At 53.0% G+C, this 22,960-nt stretch overlaps 1 protein-coding gene across 1 annotated transcript; it reads right to left on the bottom strand.

Annotated features, from left to right (window-relative positions):
- Positions 1–39: 39 nt before the first annotated feature.
- NR1D1 (nuclear receptor subfamily 1 group D member 1) lies at positions 40–7,790 on the bottom strand. Its single transcript, XM_044248056.1, has 8 exons — positions 7,114–7,790; positions 4,041–4,376; positions 3,764–3,852; positions 3,516–3,660; positions 2,506–3,149; positions 2,008–2,193; positions 1,236–1,446; positions 40–528 (listed from the first exon to the last, which is right to left on the bottom strand). Exons 1-8 carry the CDS (start codon positions 7,142–7,144, stop codon positions 329–331), a joined length of 1,842 nt encoding a protein of 613 aa, XP_044103991.1. The 5' UTR covers positions 7,145–7,790; the 3' UTR covers positions 40–328.
- Positions 7,791–22,960: the final 15,170 nt, after the last annotated feature.

Here is a 22,960-nt window from a genome sequence, read left to right as displayed (position 1 = left end):
CCCACCGGCCCCAAACGAGCACACATCACAGAAGCCAGCTCAGCTGTGAACTATTGGATTTGAGACAGGAATAGAACAAATCGGGGGGCTAGAGAATAAGGGAGGGGTGGGAGAGTGATTTAAATAGGGGAGGATGGGAGGGTCAGTGATGGGGGAGGGAGGCGGTTATTTACAAGAAGGCTCGGGGGGCCAGAGGCTCATCTTGGAATATTTTATAACAATATAAATAAGATTCTGGTTTGCTTTTCCTTTTCGTCTCGTAAAGGAAAGAGAAGTGCAGAGTTCGATTCTGTACAAGGGGGCAGCGGCAGAAGGCCGGCCGGGCGGGTCACTGGGCGTCCACCCGGAAGGACAGCAGCTTCTCGGAATGCATGTTGTTCAGGGTCCGCAGGTCCGGCAGCTTGAGCAGCAGCTTGGTGAAGCGGGAAGTCTCCGAGGGCCGGTTCTTCAGCACCAGAGCCCGAAGAGCCCGCAGCAGCGTCTCCTGGAGCTGCTCCACCGAAGCGGAATTCTCCATGCCCGAGCGGTCTGTGGGGAAGACGACAGCAGTGAGGCGGGCTCCCCGAGCTCCTCTGAGGAGGAACCGGAGGAGGCCCGCGAGGAGGTCTCCAAGGAGGTCTCCGAGGAGGAGGAGGAGGAGGAGGACGCGGCCGCTGCCGGCGCCGCTGCCGGTGCAGCCTCTCCCTGAAGCCCCTCAGAGGGCCCATGGGGAAGGAGGAGGAGGGGAGCGCAACTCCTCCTCCCAGGCCTCCGCCCCTAAGAGCAGGAGGTGGCTGAAAGCTTGGGAGCATGGGCTCAGCAGGGCTGGTCACCTCCCATCCCACAAGGCCACTCTCCTTCCCTGAACAGGCCAAACGGCGTCCAGGCTCCCTTGCTTTTCGCTCTGTAGTTCCCTCTGCCTGGGCTGCCCTTCCCCCTTTCTGCCTGGCAATATCTTACTTGTCCTGTGAGGCCCCACTCAAGTGTCACCTCCTTCCCCAGCTCCCCCAGGCAGAAATAGTTGTCTATGCTTCCAAAGCCCTTGGTTCATGCTTCTACTGTGACACTTATCTCACTGTTTTATAATTAGTCGGGCATGAGTCTGTCTCCCCAGCTAGACTGTGTCTGAATCATGTCTGTATCCCCAGTGCCCGGTGCAGGGCCTGGCATAGCGTAGGTACTCCATAAAAGGTGTGTTGAATTGAACTGCGTCCGCCTCCTCCCCGGGGTCAGGCTCAGGCGAGAGCTTGACCTACCCGCAGAGACAAGCACCACCGCGGTGAAGAGGCCCAGCTCCTCCTCGGTAAGCGCCAGGGAGTTGAGTTTCTCGCTGAAGTCAAACATGGCACTGAGCAGGTCGCCCATGCCCATGGCTCCGAGTTCCTGCAGGCTATAGGTGGTGCGGCTGAGGAACATCACTGTCTGGTCCTTCACGTTGAACAGCGATGCAAAGCGCACCATCAACACCTAGAAGGGGGAGGGGGCAGGGACAGTCATCCTCGGGTGGGGTGGGGTGGGGACCACTTGCCAAATTGCCCCTGAAGTTTTCCAGAGGGTTTCACTGGTGCTCCCTTAGATTCTCAGGAAAGAGCGAGCGTGGTTTCTGAATGGGCAGTGGGGTGGGGGTGGGGGAGAGATGGAGGGATGGGGAACATCACCCCGGCTTTGGAATCCAGCAGGCCTGGATCTGAGTCTTAGCTTTGTCACTCCCTGTGACCTCGGGCAAGGTCACAAAAGTTCACCAAAGTGAATTTGCTCATGCCTAGAAGGGGGTAGGGGGTAGCAGTGTGCCCTAAGGTGTTCTTTTAAGGCATTGGGATGTGCTTAGACCCCAGCTGAGATGACAGGAGACCCAGCCATCCCAAGGCAGGATGGGGAGGGATTCTGCCCCCTCTGGCAGTCAGAGTCTGCCAGGACGGAGATAGCGGGGTTCCCAAGCCTTTCAGAGCCCCTGCCCATCCCAGACACCAAGTCCTTCTGCTTGATCCTTCCCAAGGTCAAGAACAGGGAATATAAAGGGTCACTCACCTCAAAGGTGCCAGCCTTAAGCAAGGTGACCTGGTCGTGCTGAGAAAGATCACGGAAGCCAGGGATGTGCTTGGCAAACTCTACCACCTCCCGCACAGCAGGTGTGAAGCTCATGGAGAAGTCCTCCCAGATCTCTTGCACGGTTCTCCCACTGCGTCCATGTGGGTACATGTTCATGGGACATGCCTGGAGAAGGAAGGGATGTGGGGAGGCGAATATCAACCAGGCTGACTCAGATGGGCTCCCCCCGCCAGCAGGGCTGGACCCTAGTTTCACCCTGGGTTAGGGGCTGTGGTCCTGGAGGATGGGTCTTCGAGGTAAAGTAGCAATCAGGTGTCAGGTGGAGATCAGGGATTGGCAGGCAGAGCCCTTACTGTGGGGCTGAGCATCCTCCCTTGGCACGAGGATATTCCCGCATTAGCATCCGGCACACCCAGCTGCCTTCCGCTAGATCCAGTCTCCCAGGCCCCCTGCCCACCTCACCCCCAGTGCCCTCACCAGCAGAACGTTCTTGGAGTTGCCCTGCCGTGGACTGTTGGCAGGTGCTTCGCCTTCTGGGGCTGGGTACACATGGGTGGGGCAGAGGCGGTGCCCGTTGCTGTTGGGCTGCTGGCAGCTGTGGTGGGCAGGGCCAGGGGGCCAGGCGGGAGGGTAGGAAGAGGAAGCCTGGCGTAAACCGTTCAGGGCCTCGTTATGACGCTGAGCAGCCATGATATTGTTGTCAGTGGGGACAGGGGGGCAGCCCTGACTCTCCCAGCAGTGTGGGGTGGTGGCCGGAGGGCTGCCCGATGCATGGTTGGCATTGAAGTTGCCCGGTGAGGTGCCCAGCTTGTCATGGGCATAGGTGAAGATTTCTCGGTGGGCCCGGGCCACCTGGGATATCACATCCTCCACTGTGGGCTCAGGACTTGGGGACCGGGGAGGCGTCAGCTGTTGTGGGAACTGGGAGAAGCCCACCAAGGGTGAGGGGGCCGGAGCGGGAGGTGGTGAGGGGCCCAGGGGGCCTGGGGTCGGATGCTGGGCGGGTGAGGTTTCCAACGGGCACTGGCTGCTCAACTGGTTGTTGGCCAAGTTCATGGCGCTCTGCATCTCGGCAAGCATCCGCTGCTTCTCTCGTTTGGGGATGCGCCCAAAACGCACAGCTGTGACAGGATGAGAGCAGCGTCAGGAAGTTCTCAGACACACTCACGTGCTTCTCTTCCTTCCTTCCTCCGCAAAGGGCAAGGCCCTGAAGGCCTGGGCTTCCACCTCAAAATCAGAACCGAGGCCATGCCCACTGAGGGGGCGTTTTCCAAGTAGGGATTGCCCTAGGAGGTGGCCAGAGGAGCTAATAGGAAAGAAGTGTGTTTATCCAAGAGGACAAAAGACAGGCGTCCCCAATACAAAGGAGACACAAGATGACGTCTCCCCGTTGGGACTTTTTTTAAAGGGAGGGCATTCACTCAGAAACTTTGGGTGGAAGGGAGGGAGGGGGGCGTGTGGCGGGGATGCCTGTGGCGCTGTCTTACCATCTCGAGACATGCCCACAGAGAGACACTTCTTGAAACGACACTGCTGGCAACGGTTGCGATTGATGCGAACAATGGAGCAGTTTTCATTCTTCAGACACCTTTTGTACTGGATGTTCTGCTGGATGCTCCGACGGAAGAAGCCCTGGAAGGACAGCAGCAGCTATAGAGAGCATGTCCATCCAGGCCAGGCGTCTGTGTCCAGAGGACTGAGGTCACCCCGCCTCCGCCCTGACCCCCTGCCTCACCTTGCAGCCCTCACAGGCATGCACACCATAGTGGAAGCCCGAGGCGACGTCCCCACACACTTTACACAGGAGCACCATGCCATTCAGCTCTGCGGGAAGAGAGAGGTGTCGGGTGAGCGGCAGGGCTATCTGAGCAGCCCCAGGTGGGCAGTTGTTGCGACTCTAGGAGAAATCCCTGAGGCCAGGGAAGGCCCTGGGAAGAATCGTGTCATGGGGGCCCCAAGGCCCCACCTAGGCCTGGCCGCCTTTCCCCCCAGTCAGCTGGCAATTTACGCACTAGTGACGTTGCTGGTGCTCTTGCTGGGGGACACGCGGCTGCTATCTTCCAGGGCCACTTGTAGACCCCCGGGGGGGTTCCCATTATAGAAGGAGGAGGAGGACGATGAGGAGGAAGATGAAGAAGGAGAGCTGTCATCACTCAAGCTGGGTGGAACGCTCCCAAAGGAGCGAGCTGGGTCCTGGGTGAGGGAGCCCGTGGGCGACGGTGGGAAGTAGGCAGAGCAGCCTTGCGCCAGGGACTGGAAGCTGCCATTTGAGCTGTCACTGTAGAGAGATTCAGGGCTGGTGCGGCTTGGGGAGGAGCCGCTGGAGCCAATGTAGGTGATGACACCACCTGGCAGGAGAACATGAGGGAAAAGGGTGTCAGCCGCCATACACCTTTGGTCCCAGGGCACCACTCCACTCATTCCCCCCACCTGCCTCCCCCAGACACTGCTGGATGCTCAGAAGTTAACCACGTGGAACCCTTAATCTTGGGAATCCCAGGAAGAGCTGCACTGAGCAACTTCCCAACACATACCAGACATGTCATCGCTCACCAACATCCCAAGACCCTTCGCAGGGTACATTCAGTTTCTGCCTTGGGTGTGAGGGCTCTCCCTAGAGGCAGGACCTCTGCAGGCATCTCACATAGGCACCGCTCCCCACACCTGGCCTCAAATGCCTTCCCTGGGAATATCGACAGCAGCTAATGATTTAGTTGTCAGAGGCAGACCAGAGGATGGGATGAGCTGTTGAGACCCATTCAGAATGCCCAGTTTTCCCTCCCCCACAAAAAAAAATGGCTGCCAATGTTAACACCAAGACCATTCCAGGGATGAGACTATGGAGGGCCAGCGAGCCAACACTAAGGAGAGTAGAGGTCTTACAAGAGTAAACCAGTTACATTCCCCCAAAACTGGGAAACATATTCTCCAAAGATAAGGTATTGAACCTGCCCAGGCTGGTTCCCCTGGCCTCCAAGAGCAAGAGTCAGAACAGATTCTCCCTCTGAGTCCAGGAAAGACTTAGCAGTGCACATTACAGGAGGTGGACACGAAAAACAAATTGTCCAGCCTAGGACTTTGGAAATCCCCTTCTAGATCTCTTAGCCTGGTGACAATGACCTTGGCTCTCTGGCAATTCAGGGACTTTGGCCCTCTGGTTACATTGCCAGCCAGGTGGCTGTGTTCCCATGATAAAAGCAGGAGAAAAGGTGACCTGCCTGCCACTCCTGTACCAAGCACTGAGACTGGCCTGCCACAGGCGGGTTGGAAGAAGGGAGGATCCTAGGACACGTGTGAGCCGACACAAGCCATGTCACCGTGTATCCAAAGGCACATGTCTTGCTCACCCACTGACACACACTGAGCTGGGCAGGGCAACCTTAAAATAGCTCAAGGTTGGTCAGGGTGAACCCAGTTCCCAGTAAAATAGTTGCACAACAGATCAGCTCCTACAGTTTCAGGGTTTAGGTAGGGGGTGGGGATGGGATATTATCTGGTGGTAAATGAACATGACCTAGTTCACCCATCCCCCAAAGGGGAGTAAGACCTTCTTCCAAAGATATTCCTAACCTGGAAGTGAGGGACATGCCTAAAAGTGTCTAGTTCTAGGTTTAGATCTCTCACAAGCAACTTGATTTGTGACCTAGAGGAAATGAACTCCCCTCTCTGGGTCTCAGTTTTCCTTTCTGTGAAGGAAAAAAAAAAAAAAAAGATAAAAGCTTCACTTATGATTCTGAGATGTAGCTGTTCTGGGGAAGTCCTTGTGACAAACTGCTGCTTGCTTGTTGGGGGTGGGGAGTAAGACAGTGTCTGCAGGACTGAGGAAAGAGATGCTCCAGGAACAGTAAGAATTTGGAACGTGGTGAGGCTGAGTCTAAAGACAGTAAAGTGAAGTAGGTGCAAACAGAATAAAGTGGAAAGACCTAGGAGAAGAGTGGCTAGATGTGAGGTACCACTGAGGAGTGTAAACATGAGGCCACGAGAGGTCAAGGATGGCTCCATCTTACTCTGCTTGGGTGATGGGGAGAAGGGGGCCCAAGGCAGGCGGACAGGAAAAGGAGGCAGGCGGGGGCGGTGAGTCAGCCCAGCTTCACCCAGATCTTGGCGGGGCGGGGCGGGAGCCGGGCCCTCAGCCGGCCTCACGTCCCCACTCCACGTGTGCGTCCTGCACGTGGCTCCCCAACGAGGAACCCCGGAACTCGAAGCTCCGCCCTCTCCGCTTCCCGTCAATCGAGAGCAGCAGCCCCGCCCCCGCCCCGCCCCTCCTGGGCCTCTGGGCCCTGGGCTGGGCCCCAAACGCCAGCCCGGCCGGGGCAACTGAGGGGAGGAGAGATGGGAACACGCGTTGCCGGGGCGACCGGGGGCGGGGCGGAGCTCATTATGTAACGGGGCCGGAATGCAACGACCAATGGGGTGGCGGCCACGGCTTCTACTGAATGAAAACAAACGCAGCACGTGGGCCCGACTCCGCAGCCATGTGAGCCCTCCGGGCCTCCCGGGCGCTGTGGGTGTCCTCCCTGGGGCAGGGCACCACTCAGCCGGCTCCTCAAGTGCCGCTCCCTACTGTCACTGAGGATTCCCCAGTGAGATCCGACCCATTCTCCCAGCCCCTCCCGCCTGGAGCCCCTATCGCCCCACTGCTTCTCAGGTTCCCTTGAGCATGCAGGAACTAGGGGAAGAGGAAGGAGGGGGGTCCTCTTTCCGAGAAGGCCAGGCATGCCACAGCTGCAGGCGCGGGGGGAGGGGAAGATAGGGGCGTTTGGTGCTCTTCTCCAAAGCTCCCAGTCCCTCAAAATTGTGCATCTTACCACACGTACCCGCTCTCCTTTACCTCCTGCCCGGGATACAAGTCCTTCAGGCTAAAAGGAGCTTTGGGACTCTGAGAGGTGGTGGTGCGGCGCTTCCGGGCGCATTCCCAGGACGAACAACTCGCTCTGGAAATCCCAGCCTATGGTCCCCATTATGCTAGCAAATCCCCAGGCCGAGAGAGTCACCAGTCCCTTACAAAGTTCCTCTTGTTCTAAGGTATATATGGAAGTGAGGAGACCGTGACAAAGGACGATGATAGTAAAGGAATTCCGGTACCTGTGTTATTGTTGGAGTCCAGGGTCGTCATGTCTTCACCGGCTGAGAGCGGTCATTCAAACTGGACCTTGATACAGACTGGAGGTTGCAATTGCCGCTGTCGCCCCCTGGGCAGTGACTGAGGGCGGGCAATGGACCCCGCGGATCACAAGCAGGATCCGAGGCACCCTGCAGCAAGGTCTTGGGGTGGCCGGACTGCAGCCCTGCAGAAGGGTAGGACGCAGAGGCAACGGAGGTCTGCTTTGCATGGGAAGAGCAGAGTGTGGGGGAGGGGGGAAATCAGCCTGCTGTATAGTTCTGGCTGGAAGGTAGCAAGGAGGGTCGGGTCTCTGCAGTGCACGGGGTGCCACTGCCTGACGGCTTCACAGCGCTGCAGGGTAGCGAATCTGGAGCTCCCGGTGCAAAAGTCCCAGAGGGAGAGAGGATGCAGTCAGGAAGTAAGTAGGTGATGGGGTGAAACGGGGCACCCAGGCGCAAAGAAGCGAGACGTGTGCCCTGCTACGTTCCCTCGGCAGCAATATTTCACTCTGCCAATCTCAGCCGCCTTTTGCCCCAGCCTTTTTCCCTGGGACAGAGGGCTCTGCGCAGGCGCCAGCAACCCAGGGTTCCCGGGCCGCACGCGGCACTGGAGCAGGTACCATGTGATCCCAGGGAGCGCCTCGTGCCCCAGTGACACACTTTTCCAGCAGCAGGCACGTTGAGCTCCGTGCGCCTGCGTAACGCTAAGCTTTTCGGGATTCGTAGTCCACTGGCAAAGTGGGCGGACTGCGTTTATTTCCTCTTTTCTGCCTTGCAAAAGCCGTTGCTGGGGCCGGGGAGGAGCTAAGAGCCGAATGGGGTGGGGTGCACTGAAAAGTCAGGGTGGCGTGTTTGGAAAGCCTGTATGGCAGAGGCATGTGAATTCCTGGGGAGGGACTGGCAAGCTTGGCTGTTCCCTGGGAGATAAAAGCTAACAGGCTCTTTCTGCAAACCTTGCAAACGTGAGGGCTTCACGTGATTGCAGGACTGACCTCTTCTTGAGGTTACTGGTGACACAGGGAGAGATGACAAGTAGGGGAGGGAGATATCCCCAGAGTCAGGAACTTAAGCTGAAATTTCTGCTGCAGGGCCAAGTCCTGAGACCAAAACGAAACGTGACCCTTTTTCTCTTCTACTCTCCTTAGGGAGAACACCCCTAGAGAAAGGAGTTGTTGCTGTGGGGGTGAGGTTGTCCCTAGGGAGTCCCTGTTTGCTTGTATGACACCACCCCACTCATTCGAGGTGACTTTGGGGTGAGTCATTTCCCTTTGTCTGGGAAATAAAAAAGGCGAGGGAGGGGAACTTTATGGTGAAAGTGCTTTGAGGTCCTAAAGTAATGGGGCCAAAGGTGAGGCAGGGGTCTGGGAGCAGAGTGACACCCCATCCCCCGAACCACCAGTGCTGGAATGCAGCACGTAGATCCCACAGAAGGGAACTCAGAAGGGAGCTTGAAGATCATCTTAACCCCTGCCCCTTTTCCTCACTATCCTTTCCTTGGTAAGAGGAAAATGAGGCCTAGAAGAAGTAGGTGGCTCATGGTGAGACATTCATTCTTAGTTCCCTAATGCCCACTCTAAACAGCAGGGAGATGGGCAGACATGCAAGGGAAATACTGACTAGGGGTTAGAAATAGCAGCATCTCCCTTCAGAGCCCTGGTGAAAATGGGTCTCTCCTGCTCGAGGACTTGGACTGTGGGGAGAGATGGGGCCTCTTCTTCAAGCAGCCAAGTGAGCCTGAGCCACCTGCTGCTTCCCGCTAACTCCTCCTCAGTCCCAGTGCGCTTCTCTGGAGGGTTTTTATTGTTGTTGTTTTTGTTTCTGTTTTTATTTTTCCTGCACAGGAAGCCCTTCTCCACTTGTTCACAGACAACTCCTAGGGCAGCACTAGGGTTATGCCCAGAGACATGACAGTCACCAGAGAGGTAGAAAAAGGAGGAGTGTGGGCACCAAGGAAGGATGAACTTGGGTAGTGAGGAAACACACAAACTGAGAGAGGACAGTGAGGTTGACTGGGGGGAGGTTACTGAGTAGCTGGCTTGACCACTGACCCTCAGACTCCTGGGAGATGTGCTCCCTAAAATGGGCTCCATAGAATAGTCTAGGCTTAAGCTTTATCCCCCCCACAGCCCCCAACAAGGAAAAGTGGGAGAGAGAAGACAGTGGGCTCTTCCCTGGCCTTCCCTGGTCCTTTGGCCCAGAGCTGGGAAGCTGTAGCCCAGAGAGCGTGGGAGGACCTGGGAGGGCCTAGGACAAACAAGGAAAGAGACTTTTCAGGAAAACTTGGTTCTGACCTCAGCCTTCTCCCTTCCCTCTCCTGCCGGGCTCTGGAGGGAATGCTGGGGAGGTGAGTGGCTCTGTCCAGTACTGCCTGCTGTCTATGCTCTTCCCAGCTCTTCCTCACAGCCAGGGCGAGGGTTCAGGTATCTGCCAGGGCTGGATTCAAAATCAGGGCCCTTGGCATGACCTCTAGTGCCCCATCAGCCCCAGCACCCACACCAGCACACTCCCCGTAGTTGTCCTGGACTCTCTCTGAGGCCCACAGCTCTGTTCTTTGCTCATTGATTCTGTCCACCCTGTTCTCCTTGTTGCTCTTTTTCCCTATAGGGAAAGGGCCAAGGGTCCACAATCTCTCCCTGAGTTTGCAGCCAGGGAAGGGAAAGAGGAAGCAGAGGCAGGGAGAGCTGAAATTCAGTCAGCCTAATTCTTGGCAAGGAGCTGGGTTGTTTTGCAGTCTGAGTGAGGTATGAAGGCGGAGGCTGGGAGGGAGGAACCAAAGAAGGGGGGGTTACCTCTGCTCCCTCCTTCCTCTGCAGCACTTCTTTAGGGGCCCCCTTTTTCTTTCCTGACAAAGAGGTAACTCTGGGATCATCCTTCTACAATTGGAGGGAAGGATACAGAAGAATGAAGAGGCAGGACTCTTCTTTGGTTCCAGAATCTTCTAGTCTCTCCACCCTGTTCCTTCTACTGCCAGCAGCTACTGGCAGAAGGACAGAGACCTATGGGGCCCAGAGCCACCAAAGGGATGGAGAAAAGGCTGAGAAGTCTGGCCTTTGGAGACCTGGCTGGAATCTAGCTTTGGCCTCTCTTCGACCTCAACCTTGACCTTAAGACAACAGGTGCAATTCAACACAGCCTCCCACCTCTCCTGCCAGCTGGACATTCCAGTTCACTTCTATACACACACACACACGTTCCTCCTACAGCTAATTTCAGCCCAGGAAGAAACTGGACTCTTCATAAACAGTGCTCAGTTTAGAACTGTGTAGAATGGATGCAAAGCCAAGAGCTGGCACAGCCTGGGCTCCATGTTACACACGCTCAGATTCCTCAGAGGCTGGGATTCTGGGGACTGACCTCACTCTTGTAGGGTAGGGCTGGATCATGCGTGTGTGTGTGTGTGTGTTTCCAAATATGTCTTCAAATTCTCCTGGATTTCTTCAGACAGCACAGATAAAGCAGAGGAAGAAACGGGATCAAAAGCTCTAAATTCTGGTCAGAATATACACAACAATCGTGTGAGAGGTTGCTGCATGAGTATGTGTGAATGGTATGCGTGTGCATAGATGTGTGTGTTCCGTCCAGGATCTATGCTCCTTGCCTGTGTATTGTTCTGGGTAACAGGGCAACACCCTGGGCATATCCTGGGTGGCCTAAATCTTGGGCTGACTGTTTGACTGACTGACTGACTGAGGGTGGGTCCTTGCTGGAAACCAGGTCAGGCTTCAGTAGGTGCCTTCCCTTCCCCCTCACCAAGCCAACCATTGCCCAGGGGAGTAACCTCCCTGCCCAGGTGATGCAAACCTGGGTCAGAAACCCCAGGGATGCCCCAGAATCAGGGAAGCAGGCATGCGCCTGGGAGAGACTCATGCCTTGCCCTTCTAGATTCTTTTCCTATTCTCTAAAGGGCCAGCTGGCTTTCCTTCCCCCACCCAAAGCACTGATGTCTTGGGGAGAATTTCAGGAACATGCCACAGGAGGGCCCAAGTCTGAGCTGATTTGTTCTTTAGGGGCGGAGGAGGAAGAAAGGGTGAGGCGTGGTCCAGGGCTAAGTTCTATGGATGTGCTTTTGCCTTCGATTCTACCCTCACCTCACTACTCCTATCTCTGAGGAAAGGAACTAAGAAGCATGTATTAAGTACCAGCTGTATGCCAGGCTCTGGGCTAAGTGGTTTACATATATTAGTTCATTTAATATCTATAACAACACTATGCTGCTCATACCCTGCTCATATGCAGGTCTCAATCTTCTTTTAGAAATAGGGAGCCTGAGGTTTTGAGATGTTTGTTGGCTTGCTGGGGATGCGGCAAGAGGCTAGTCAATTTGTCTTGAAGCTGTTCTTGAAGTGAAGCACTAAAGATTGAGAAGATGTCACCTCAAAAAGTGATGGTATTCGAGGAGATTTTTGGACGGGCTAAATCCCCCCCATCTATCTCCCCCGTGACCACTGTCAACGTCACAGTGAAAACAGAAGCATTGGGAATCTGACCCCAGGTCTGAGGGGACAACAATTTCCACTAGCAAGACTGTCTGTCCTGGAGAAAATGATCACTTCGATTGAAACACCAAAATGTCTGAGTAGCCGGCTTTTCCTGGTGTTTCCTAAACAATAATGCTGCTTGGAAGGGTGGCACATCAGCAAAAAGAGAGGCCTAAAGCACCTTCTGTCCCCACAAGAACCTCACCTTCCCAGGCCTACGTTTCCTCTTCCCTTACCCTCCCTCCCCCACTTTCTCCTTATGTGGTTGTAAAGGGAGATGTGGGGGCCAGGAGAGGGTTCGAAAAACAGCAAACACATGTTCACAGAGACCGCTGCAGAGGTGAGTCATGGAAGGAGGCATCTGAACCTTCTTCTCCCTCTGGCTTGGGGATCCACAGCTGGTAAGAAGGGGAAGGGGCCGGTAGGTCAGGACCCTTTAAAGCACCATGGTACTTCCTTCAGGGGGTGTATTTTTTTTTTTTTTTAGATTTTATTTATTTATTTGACAGAGAGAGAGAGATCACAAGCAGGCGGTGAGTCAGGCAGAGAGAGAGAGAGAGAGAAGCAGGCTCCCGCCAAGCAAAGAGCCCGATGCGGGGCTCGATCCCAGGACACTGAGATCATGACCTGAGCCGAAGGCAGCGGCTTAATCCACTGAGCCACCCAGGCGCCCCAAGGGGGTGTATTAAGAATGGATTGTTTCCTATAACTTCACATGGTGACAGATGGGAGTTATGCTTATCGTGGTGAGCATTTGTTGTTGTTGTTTTTAAGATTTTTATTTATTTATTTGAAAGCCAGTGAAAGAGAGAGAGAGAGAGACAGCTTCAGAGGGGGGAGGGTCAGAGGGAGAAGCAGACTCCCTGCTCTGCAGGGACTGCTGGGACTCGATCCTGAGACTCCAGGATCATGACCTGAGCACAAGGCAATCATTTAACCAACTGAGCCATCCAGGTGCCTGTGGTGAACATTTTGTAACATACATAAATGTTGAATCACTATGTTGTAAAATAAATAAATAAATAAATAAAATAAAAATGTTTAATTAAAAAAATGAAAAAGAATGGATTCGTTCAATGAGAGTAGGGAAGGCCCCCAAAGTTGTGCTCAGAACCCTAAGGAATCAATATCCCACTGCCCCAGGTACCTGCTTGAGCAATGTGCACCTCTAAGTATAGCCCTTCTAAAGCCATCCACCATCCTAGGTCAATGCTTCTTCAGCAGATGTTTTGGAGAACTGGAAGGAGGGTCCCTTTTTCAGAACCCAGGAACCCACTCACATCACAGGATCCAGGAGGTGCATGGACTATCCTTGGTAGTAGAAGACTAAGTCTCAGATCACCCTCTTTCTGGCGTGGGGTTCCTCCCCCTAGCTTGGGGGAGGGGGGGTAGCATCCAGCACATGCTATGCCAAGGCCATCCTGTTCAACCTTTGCTGTGCTGCTGCTGGAGCCTACTGATGGTTTTGTCTTTCAGGCCTGACAAAGGCCTGTTTTCTGTCCTTGAGCCTCTGTAGGACTGGGATGCAGGGGAATTTGTGTGGGGAGTGAAGGGGTATCTGTGTGCCTGCCTCTGTTCCCAACCTCTTACCACAAGCTCTAGGTCAAACCTTCTCCTTATCTCCATTCCTTGGGCCTCTGCAGATGTCCTTGTAGCTGCCTGGGGAGGCCAGGGGCTTATGACAGTCCTCGTGAGCAGGATGGACCTCAGAGGAGCCATGGCCTGGGCAGACGTTAGTTAGGGACTGTGTGGAGCTTCTCGGAGGCTTACATAAACACTGGCTGGGATGAGGAGGGAAAGGAGGGGTGCAGTGGGCTGCCCAGGAAAAAAAAAAAAAAAAAAGCAGCCCCCGCCCCTCCAGCTCAGCCTGCATGGAAAGAAGGAAAGAAGCTCATTTTTTCCCTCCTCCCATCCCTCTCCCCTGGTCTGCAGCTGTGAGTTGGGCCGGAAAGACTGCAGTATCTTGGGGGAGGGGGGTAGGAGAAGGAAGGAGAGAGAGGATGCGACTTCACAAATTTGGGATCCCCCCCTTCTTCTAAACTGGGGGGGGGGGTAAGATGGAGAAGTAATTTGCCAAAGAGATTTTCAATGCCACAGGAAGGAGCTTTGGCTCATTAGAATGCACAGTTTGCACCCTGAAAAAAAAAATCTGTGCTGGTTGCAAAAATGCAGACGTGTGTAGGGGACCAGCAGAGATTTAAAAAAAAAAGAAAGAAAGAAAGAAAAAAAAACCGCTAGCTCTGCAATGCAGGATCTGCGAAGTTTTGGTGCGATGAGGAAATGTGGGTCGTGCTCATTTTGTTTGCTTGTTCCTGCTAACCTACTGTCCGCCTGACTCCAGCACGGTCTCACATCCCAGCAAGAGGCACTGTTGCTCAGAAACAGGGTCATGGGCGGGGTGGTGGTGGGGGGTGGCCAAAGCAGAGGGCTGCATTGGGGGTCTGGGGTTAGGGTGCTGAGAGATAGACTCTTCTGGGGCTGGGAGGGCTAGGTGGATGGGAGGGGACACTTTCATGGGGGATAGAGCCTAAGCTTGTCTTTCACACTAGTGTTTGTTCTCCAGCTGGACTGGGGTACTAGTGTGAAGTTCCTCCAGATCCCCCCACCCCCCACCCCGCCCTCAGCTCCTCCCTATCCCCAACTGGCAGAGGGACTTTCCTTTTCCTATCCACTGCCGCAAAAAGAACTCTGGTTTCTTGTCCCTGACCCCACAAATCCCTGAACTCTCCTTGTTCTAATCCTGGAATGGGCACTTGCTGCCTTTCTGTGTGGCATCCTCCTTCCTAGAAAGAGGGGACGAGGCAGCCTGATCTGGGGAGCCCAGGCTGCAGGGAAACCAAGTCTTGGCTCCAGGCTGACTTTGGCTCATCAACTCCAGTCCAGGGCTAGGGGCAGCCACTCTGCTCTTGGCTTGGGAAGGCCCTTTGTTCCTACGGAGCCTAGGGCTGTGGGCCGTGTGAACGCCACTGGGTTGCCTTGGGGGAGACTACGCCTGCGGAAACCATGTTTCTTTCCTGGGTATTTGTTCTCCCCGAGGTTCAGGAGAGACAAAAGGAGACAGAAGGAGGATAAAGACCCTGGAGATAGGGAGAAGGAAGCCTAGTGCCCTTTCGCTCCTTCCCCATCTTCCCCCGCTGTTTCTCTGGTCCTGAGAGGACAGGGCCCAGTGTGTTTGTGCCGGCCGAGGCTCACGCGGGCTGCCCGGGTCACATGGCCTGGGCATGTGCAGCCTGCTCCATTTCTACCACAACAACTCGCTCATAAACAGCCGGGCTGCTGCGGCGGTGGTGGCGGAGACATGTGCAAGCGAGGGGGTGGGGCACGTGGCCCTGCCCGAGCCAAGGGAAGGCTCTCCGCTCCGCTCAGCACTGCCTCTCCCCTCCCGATGCTGGCGCTGCCTCGCCACAGGAAATTCCTAGTGCTCCTTTGCTGCTGCTGCAAAACATGTTTTTGGGAAGTGACTTTCAACAAGGATGGAGTCCGTGGGCTATTTTAAACGACATAGAAGAGATAATCAGTCCAGCCCCGACTTCTGCTGCCTTTGCCCTATCTTTCTTAGATCCCTATCCACGTTGGGGTGGAGGACTGTGCAGGGGTCACACTTCCAATTCTCACCTGTTTCTTCCTCTTACGTGATATAATATTGGAAGCAGCTAAGTCCCCATGGCCAGCACTGGGGTAGGGGGCTGTGCTTCCCTGCCACAGTGGTTCTCAGGATCCACTGGCAGCCCCGGGATTAGCAGTGTGGTCAGCATCACCTGGGCACCTATAAGAAAGACAAATTGTCAGGTCCCTGATCAGGCCTAATGAATCAGGAGCTCCAGCAGTGGAGCCCAGCACGTGATTCAGATGCATGCTGAGGGGAGCACGCTGGTCTGAGGTTTTGTTCCCTAGCTGTCGGTCCTACAGGGTCTAGCCCCAGATTAGGGGAATGTCCATGTTTCCCCATTCGTGCTTCTTCAGCTAGCTTTAGCCAGAGAGCACCACCAGATTCAGTTTGACTCAGTGTAGAAAGCATTTATTGGGTGCCTACTATGTGCAAGGATTCTGGAAGTGAGAGCAGATAAAGAGTGGGAGGATGAGCGAGATCTGAAAGGGGAGGGGAAGATATTGGGGAGAATAAAGGAAGTGAAGGTTAGGGTCGTTATTATTTATCCTTTCTCCGTCTTACCTACTTTTCATTCTGTAACTGAGACTCCTATTAGAACAGCTGATTGGGTAAGGGGAGGCGGGGGGCGCCAGGGTGGCTCAGTCAGTTGAGCATCTGCCTTCAGCTCAGGTCATGATCCCATGGTCCTGGGATTGAGCCCTGCACTGGGCTCCCTGCTCAATGGGGAGTCTGCTTCTCCCTCTCCTCCTGGCTTGTGCACTCTCTCTCTGTCTCTGTCTCTCTCTCTCTCTCTCTCAAAAAAAAAAAAAAGTTGATTGTGGCTTAAATTGTTCTGAGGCTGGAGGTAGAAACTGGTCCCTTGTCTATTTTTGGTGACTGTGAGAACCCCAAACTAGTTAGAGCCATAGGTCCCTGACTCCCTCTGCGTAACTAAGAGAATGTGAGCACCATGTATATATGTGCACACATGCACACACTCTCCTGGGGATCTCAGAGACGGGTAGGGAGAGCCGAAAAGAAATGAGGTCCCAGAGGGTTGGAAGTACCCCAGGCAAAATGAGTTTAACAGATAACAAGCAGGAAAAGACTTTCAATGGGGGAGGGTGGGGGCAACTCTGGCCTACTCTAGCTTCCTGAGCCCCAGAAACTGTGACCAGAGGAAGCAGAGGGTCTCTAAGGCAAATCACAAAGCCTCCTGAGAATGAAACCTGAGCCTGGAAAGCAAAGCGACTAGGGGAATGGACACTGGATTAGAACGGTTCCCTTTCACAGGCAAACAGAACAAGGGTGAGGCATGGTGGGGGTGGGGGAGCAGAGATGGTAGCCATGCTCAGCCCCTCTCCTCTGGTCTTTTCTCTTCCATCATACATAGGCTCTCAGGAGCAGAGATGCCATTATTGTCTTAACCATGACCAGTTGACTCCTGGCCTCTCCCTGCTTCAATTTTTGAGGAATATGCTTTCCTCTGGGCAGAGCCCAGAGCCTTTTCTCTCATTTCTCTCTGCAAGGGTTCCTCTCTGTGCCTGAAAGGCTCTGGGCTCAAGGAGCAGACAGCCCTGCAGGCTCAGCCGCAGTGACCTACATCGGCTCTCCCCTAGGCCCTGGGTGTGGGGGCTGAGGTTTCAAGATAGGAACTTGGGAATCTGGCACAGGTCTGCAGATGACGTCAGGGAGAGAGGCTGCAAAAGTGGCACGGAGGGACCACAGGCAGGGGGTACTGCCGGACTGAGTTTTCACTTTGTCATTTGTGGACAATATCAAAAGACAGTTCAAACCTCAAATACAAAAAACATTTCCGAGCAGCGACCCCTTGGATGGGAGCCAGAGGTCTCTGACAGGCCTGGTCTCTCTTCACTAGATTTGGTGGTGGTTTCTTCCTGCTCCCCATTCTTGCTGAACCCACCCCAGTCTGCAGGGGCAAGATTTCCTTGTTTTGATGTGGACCAGTGAGTTCAGATTTCAGCTGATTTTTTTCAGGGATATGAAGGCTGAGGTAGAAATCCACTCCCAAGCTTTACAATATGGAGACCCATGTACTTCCTTAGATCTGAGGTTCTGAGAAGGATCCAGAGGAAGCCCTGCAACCGAATTACCCCCTTACCTCAGGACCCTGGCAGCTGAACCTCTCCTTGCAGCTACAGGCTTCTGAAACAGGAAGGTAGGTTCTGAAATAGGTGTTTTCCCTCTCTCTCACTATAAACCACAGTATTTAGGATGTTCACTGCCTCCAGATTGTGGACGTTTTGCCCTGGCAAGGAAATGCTATTGTAGGGGGAGGAAATTAGGTGGTGGTGACAGAGAATGACAGATGAGCCTTTTACTTAGGGGAGAGAGAGCGAGAGAGCGAGAGAGCGAGCTCCTGACAGGGAGCGCACGCAGGCAGTGCAGGACTGGATGGCTTTCCTCTCCAAAGGGCTTCCCCTCCGCCAAGCCCCACCCCCAAAGCCCAGGAAGTCTACAGCCTGGCACCCAGCCAGGGTGAGAACATTCCTCAGGACTCTGACAGGCTGGGGGTTGGGTGGGGGGAATGGTGGTGGTGCTCCCACCCCGTGTTTGGGGACAGGGGAAGGAAACATGCGGGGGAGGAAATGACCACAGAGAGGAGGGTGAGGGTGAGAGATGGGGAGCTGGTTCCCAGTGCCACAGGTCCCTTTTAGAGAGAAGGGTTGAGGCTGGATGGCTTTCCAAAGGCCATGTGAAGGGTCTGCAGCTTCAGAGTAGATGACCTCCAGGTCACCTCTCTGCTCAGGGCTGTCACTGACGTCGCACACCGTCAGGAGATTCTCTCTTCCTCCCTTACTCTAACGGGGCTGTGGTTGAGCTCGGGAGCCCCGGAGTGGCGAAACTCTGGAACTGCAGCTAGGCTGGGGGAGGAGCCCAACGGGTCTCCCACTGTCTTTCTACCAGGGCCCCTCCCTTTTCCTCCACTAGGCCCAGGACTCTGGAAATAGCACCTGGTAATGGGAGCACTGACAGATGCTGAGTTATAGGAGAGCAAGTGTCCCTAGTCTCTAACGTTCTAGCTTACTCGCTTCTCAGATGTTTCCCTTGAAAATAGGTGCCCTCGGACTCCTCCCATTCCCTTCCATACATTTCTTGTTAACATGCCCCCCCTCCCGAACCAACTACTTGGCTACCATAAGGTCCCCCTCTTTGGGCCCCAGGACCTGTAGCTCTTGGGCTCCTATTCATGACCTCTATGCCTTTGAGGGACAAATGGCTCTGTGATAATTCTGGTTTTAAATTTAACCTTCCCTACCCCTCTCTAAACACTGCCTGGTGTAACTCTTCACCCTAGTCATCTCCCAACCATATGACTTCCATCACCCCAATTCCCTATCCAATCTCTCTACCTCACAACTCATGTGTGGAAAAGGAGTGGGGGGAATGGACAAAGCTAGGTCAGATTTTTTTCCGAGGAAAACCGGTTCCCTGTTTGGTTTCATTTGACCTGTATTTCTAGCTTTTCCGGGTTAGTCCTCTTGTTCCCTGCATCAAGACTTCCCACTGGACTAATTTTGCTGTCTTGCCCACCTTTCCCTCCAACATAATCCCTTGTGCTCTTCTCATCCAGGACAGATGTCCTTAACGCTGAAAGAAGAAACTCCGCTTTGGAAATAATTTATGTCAGCTGTCGAGGAATACCAGCCCAATTGAGGGAGAACTGCTTCCAGTGTTGTTGGGGAAGGGGACGTGGTGAAGGAGCCACGAAGCAACTCTAGGAGAGGCCATATTCCCATTATCCAGACGGTAATTCAAATACTTTTGGTGCTTGTCTGGTATCTGAGGATTTCAGAGAGCTCTGCCAACAACAGTGAAGAACTCTAGGGGAAATGGGAGTTGGAGTAGAGGTAACCAACTGCGCAGTGAGGGATTGAAAAGTCACCCAACTCCACCCCCAAAGTCGTTTTCTTTGACGATGTCCCTTCTCTGGAATTAGCCTCATCTTTTATTTTTGTGATCCTTAATGTTATTAGCCAGGGAGCTACGAGGCGTGAAATCATTTTAAGTAGACACATCCACGTTCCCATATTGCCCTGCACACCTCAGTCAACTTTCCTCTTCTCTCAGCCTGCTGCCCCACATTCACCCTGAAGGGGGCACTTTTGTTCAGTCGTTGGTGCCAGAGAAAAGGGAGCCCCGGGAAGGAAACACAACAATTGGTCACGTGTTTTTTGGGGGGCGGTTCTCGCGGGGGTTGCTGGGACAGGGAAGGGAGGTCCACGTGGAGTGGGCGGAGTCCGCTGAAAGTTTTGGCGGGGCTGGCAGTGGGAGAGAAATGCCCAAATTTGAGTTGTGATTTTATTAAGCAAAAAAAAAAAAAAAAAAAAAAAAAGGCAGAGCGGGTGTGTCCTGCCCTCGGAGAGGCAGGCCCCTGCGGTGGGGAAAAGAGGAGCAGCACACGAACCTCTCTCTTGCTCGCGGAGGCCAGGAACGCAGGGCAGGGTTTCTGCCAGAAAGAGCTCTGAGCTGTATGGGGCGTCGGAGCCGGAAACCTCCGTGGCTCCATACTGGTTCCCCATTCCCCATACTCCCGGAGAAAGGAAAGGTGGCCTCTCTTCCTTGGTCTCATTTCAGGGCCATGTGGGGCTGGGCTAATGCCAGCCACACAACCCCAGACTTTATTTACCTTTCCAAGAGCCTCAGGAAGCCGCCCAGATGAATCCTCTCTCCTTGGGGAGAAGCCAAAACAAGCCTCTTTTGCTACCTCTGCCCCAAGTTAGCAGGAAAACACAGCTTCATACAGTCTTTAACATGAAAGGGGACTTAGAGATGATCTTCAATTTTCTTATTGGTCTAGGAAAACCAAGACCCAGACAGGTAAAGGGGCTTGCTCTTAGCACAGCATAGGCACTCCCTTCAAAGAACATAGGTCATAGAAGGGGAATTCTCACCATCCTGGCCCTCCTAAATCGTGGAGTAGTGATAGTGTTGGCTTTAACTCCATCCATACCCTTAGCCAGAGGGCAAAAGGGAATGGTCATTATCCCATTAAAGATAAAATAGAGGACTATTTAGGCACTTGCTTTATGAGCCCTAAGGTTTTCCTAGGTGCCTTCACAGGCAGCTGTTTCACTTTCTCCCTCTAGGTCTTTACTCTTTGATACCCTTAGGTGCACAGGCAGCTGTTTCACTTTCTCCCTCTAGGTCTTTACTCTTTGATACCCTTAGGTGCCTTAGTTCAGGGATTACTGCAGTTTAAAAACCTAATGGTTTGGAAGCACAGATTCTCTTCCTTCCTTAGAAGAGCTTTTCTTCCCAGGGCTCAGCTTTCTGGTAGGTTATCTATCTTATCCTGTGGCTTGAAATCAAGAAGATCAGACCTTCATATCCAAAAATTCCAGCCTTTTGGCTTTGGGGGAAAAAAGCATGTTTACTTAGTCTGGAGTAGTGGAATCTTAGACTTTGGATTTCAGAGCTGTAAAATTTCCAGAAAAAAAAAAAATGTGGGGGACTGATGTAGAATTGCCAGCGTTCTATATTGCCAAGTAAGGACATTAAAAAAAACTACTACCACCAATTGCTATTTTACTATCACCCTCACTTCCCAAAAGAAAGTAAATTTTAACACACACAAAATAGGGAGCATGTAATCTCAGAATAAATAACTGTTCTAGGGGCGCCTAAGTGACTCACTGGGTTAAGTCTCTGTCTCCGGCTCAGGTCATGGTCTCAGGGTCCTGGGATCGAGCCCCACATCAGGCTCTCTGCTCAGCGGGGAGCCTGCTTCCCCCTCTCTCTCTGACTGCCTCTCTGCCTATTTATGGTCTCTGTCTGCCAAATAAATAAAATCTTTTAAAAAAATAACTGTTCTACGCTATCCTGTATTGATTTACATGGGTCCTATACAGTGTTCTTTGTTGTTGTTGTAGATTGGTTCTAGTTTGGTCTGTTGGTCTCTGAACCAAAAATTAGTGCCAAATCCAGCCCAATGCCTCTTTTTGTATTTGCTACCAACTAAGAATAAGCTAGATTTTTAAAAAATTGTTATCTTTTAAAGTAAGCTCTACGTCCACGGTGGGGTTTGAACTCATGACCCTGAGATCAAGAGTCACATGCTCTACTGACTGAGCTAGCCAGGTGCATCTAAGGTAAGAATATTTAAACTGGGGCACCTGGGTGACTCAGTGGGTTAAGCCTCTGCCTTCAGCTCAGGTCATGATCTCAGGGTCCTAGGATTGAGCCCTGCATCAGGCTCTCTTCTGAGTGGGGAGTCTGCTTCCCTCCCTTCTCTGCCTGCCTCTCTGCCTACTTGTGATTTCTCTCTCTCTTTCTATCAAATAAATAAATAAAATCTTTTTTTAAAAATTTTTTTAAATAGTTGAGAAATCTAAAACATATCATGACACATGAAAATTTTGTGAAATTCAAATTTCAGTGTCCCTAAATAAAATTCTTTGGAATGGAGGAACTATGATTGTTGCTTGCAATCTCATGCCAGAGGCTTTGTTTCTAACCACGGAGTCTGACAGTCTTTCCCTCTATAGCTGCACAGCCCTGGCACCTTAGATTAACACTCATCATGGAACACCTGGGTCACTCAGTCAGTTAGCGTCTGATTCTTGCTCTCAGCTCAGGTCTTGATCTCAGGATCATCAGTTCAAGCCCCAAGTTGGGCTCTATGGTCAGCCTGGAGGCTACTTAAAAAACAAAACACTCATCATAAGCCACATTCATTTATATTTTGTCTTGCACTACAATAGCAGAGTTGAATAGTGCAAGAGACCCTACAGCTGTCAAAGCCTAAAATATTTACTGTCTGGCCCTTTAAGAATAGATTGGCCAAGGGGCACCTGGCTAGCCCAGTGTAAGGAGTAAGCAACTCTTGACCTCTCAGGGTTGTGAGTTCAAGTTCCATGTTGCGTGCAGAGATCATTAAAAAAAAAAAAAAGTCAAGGGGCACTTGGTGGCATAGTTGGTTTGAGTGTCCAGCTCTTCGTTTTGGCTCAGGTTGTGATCTTGCGTGAGATGGAACCCCATGTTGGGCTCCATGCTCTGCATGGAAGTATGCTTGAGATTCTCTCTCCCTCTCCTTCTGCCCCCTCCCAAAATAAATGAATGATTTTATTTATTTATTTATCACAGAGAGAGTGGGAGAGCACAAGCAGGGAGGGCGGCAGGCAGAGGGAGAGGAAGAAGCAGGCTCCCCACTGAGCAGGGAGCCTGATGCAAGGCTCCATCCCAGGACCCTGGGATGATGACCCAAGCGGAAGGCAGATGCTCAGCCACTGACCCAGCTGTGCCCCAATACATGAATCTTAAAAAAATAATAATAAAATAGGTTGGCAAGCCCTGGAAACTTTTCAAATTTGAGGGGCATTAGAATCACCTGGAGGGCTTGTTAAAACACAGACTGCTGGGACATCTGTGTGGCTCAGACAGTTAAGCGTCTGCCTTCAGCGCAGCTTGTGATCCTAGGGTCCTGGGATGGAGCCTCGCACTGGGCTCCCTGCTTAGCAGGGAGCCTGCTTCTCCCTCTCCCTCTGCCTCTCTCCATTCTCCCCCTGCTTGTTCTCTCTCTCTCTCATGAATAAGCTTTTTTAAAAAAGGTTTTATTTATTTGACAGAGAGACAGTGAAAGAGGGAACACAAGCAGCAGGGGGTGGGAGAGGGAGAAGCAGCCTTCCTGCTGAGCTGGGAGCCCGATGCAGGGCTTGATCCCAGGACCCCGGGATCATGACTAGAACCAAAGGCAGACGCCTAGCGACTGACCCACACAGGAACCCCATAAATAAACTCT

The sequence above is a fragment of the Neovison vison genome, chromosome 5, assembly GCF_020171115.1.
Source record: "Neovison vison isolate M4711 chromosome 5, ASM_NN_V1, whole genome shotgun sequence".
Classification (NCBI taxonomy): Eukaryota; Metazoa; Chordata; class Mammalia; order Carnivora; family Mustelidae; genus Neogale; species Neogale vison.
This window is presented reverse-complemented; position numbering and strand designations above follow the sequence as displayed.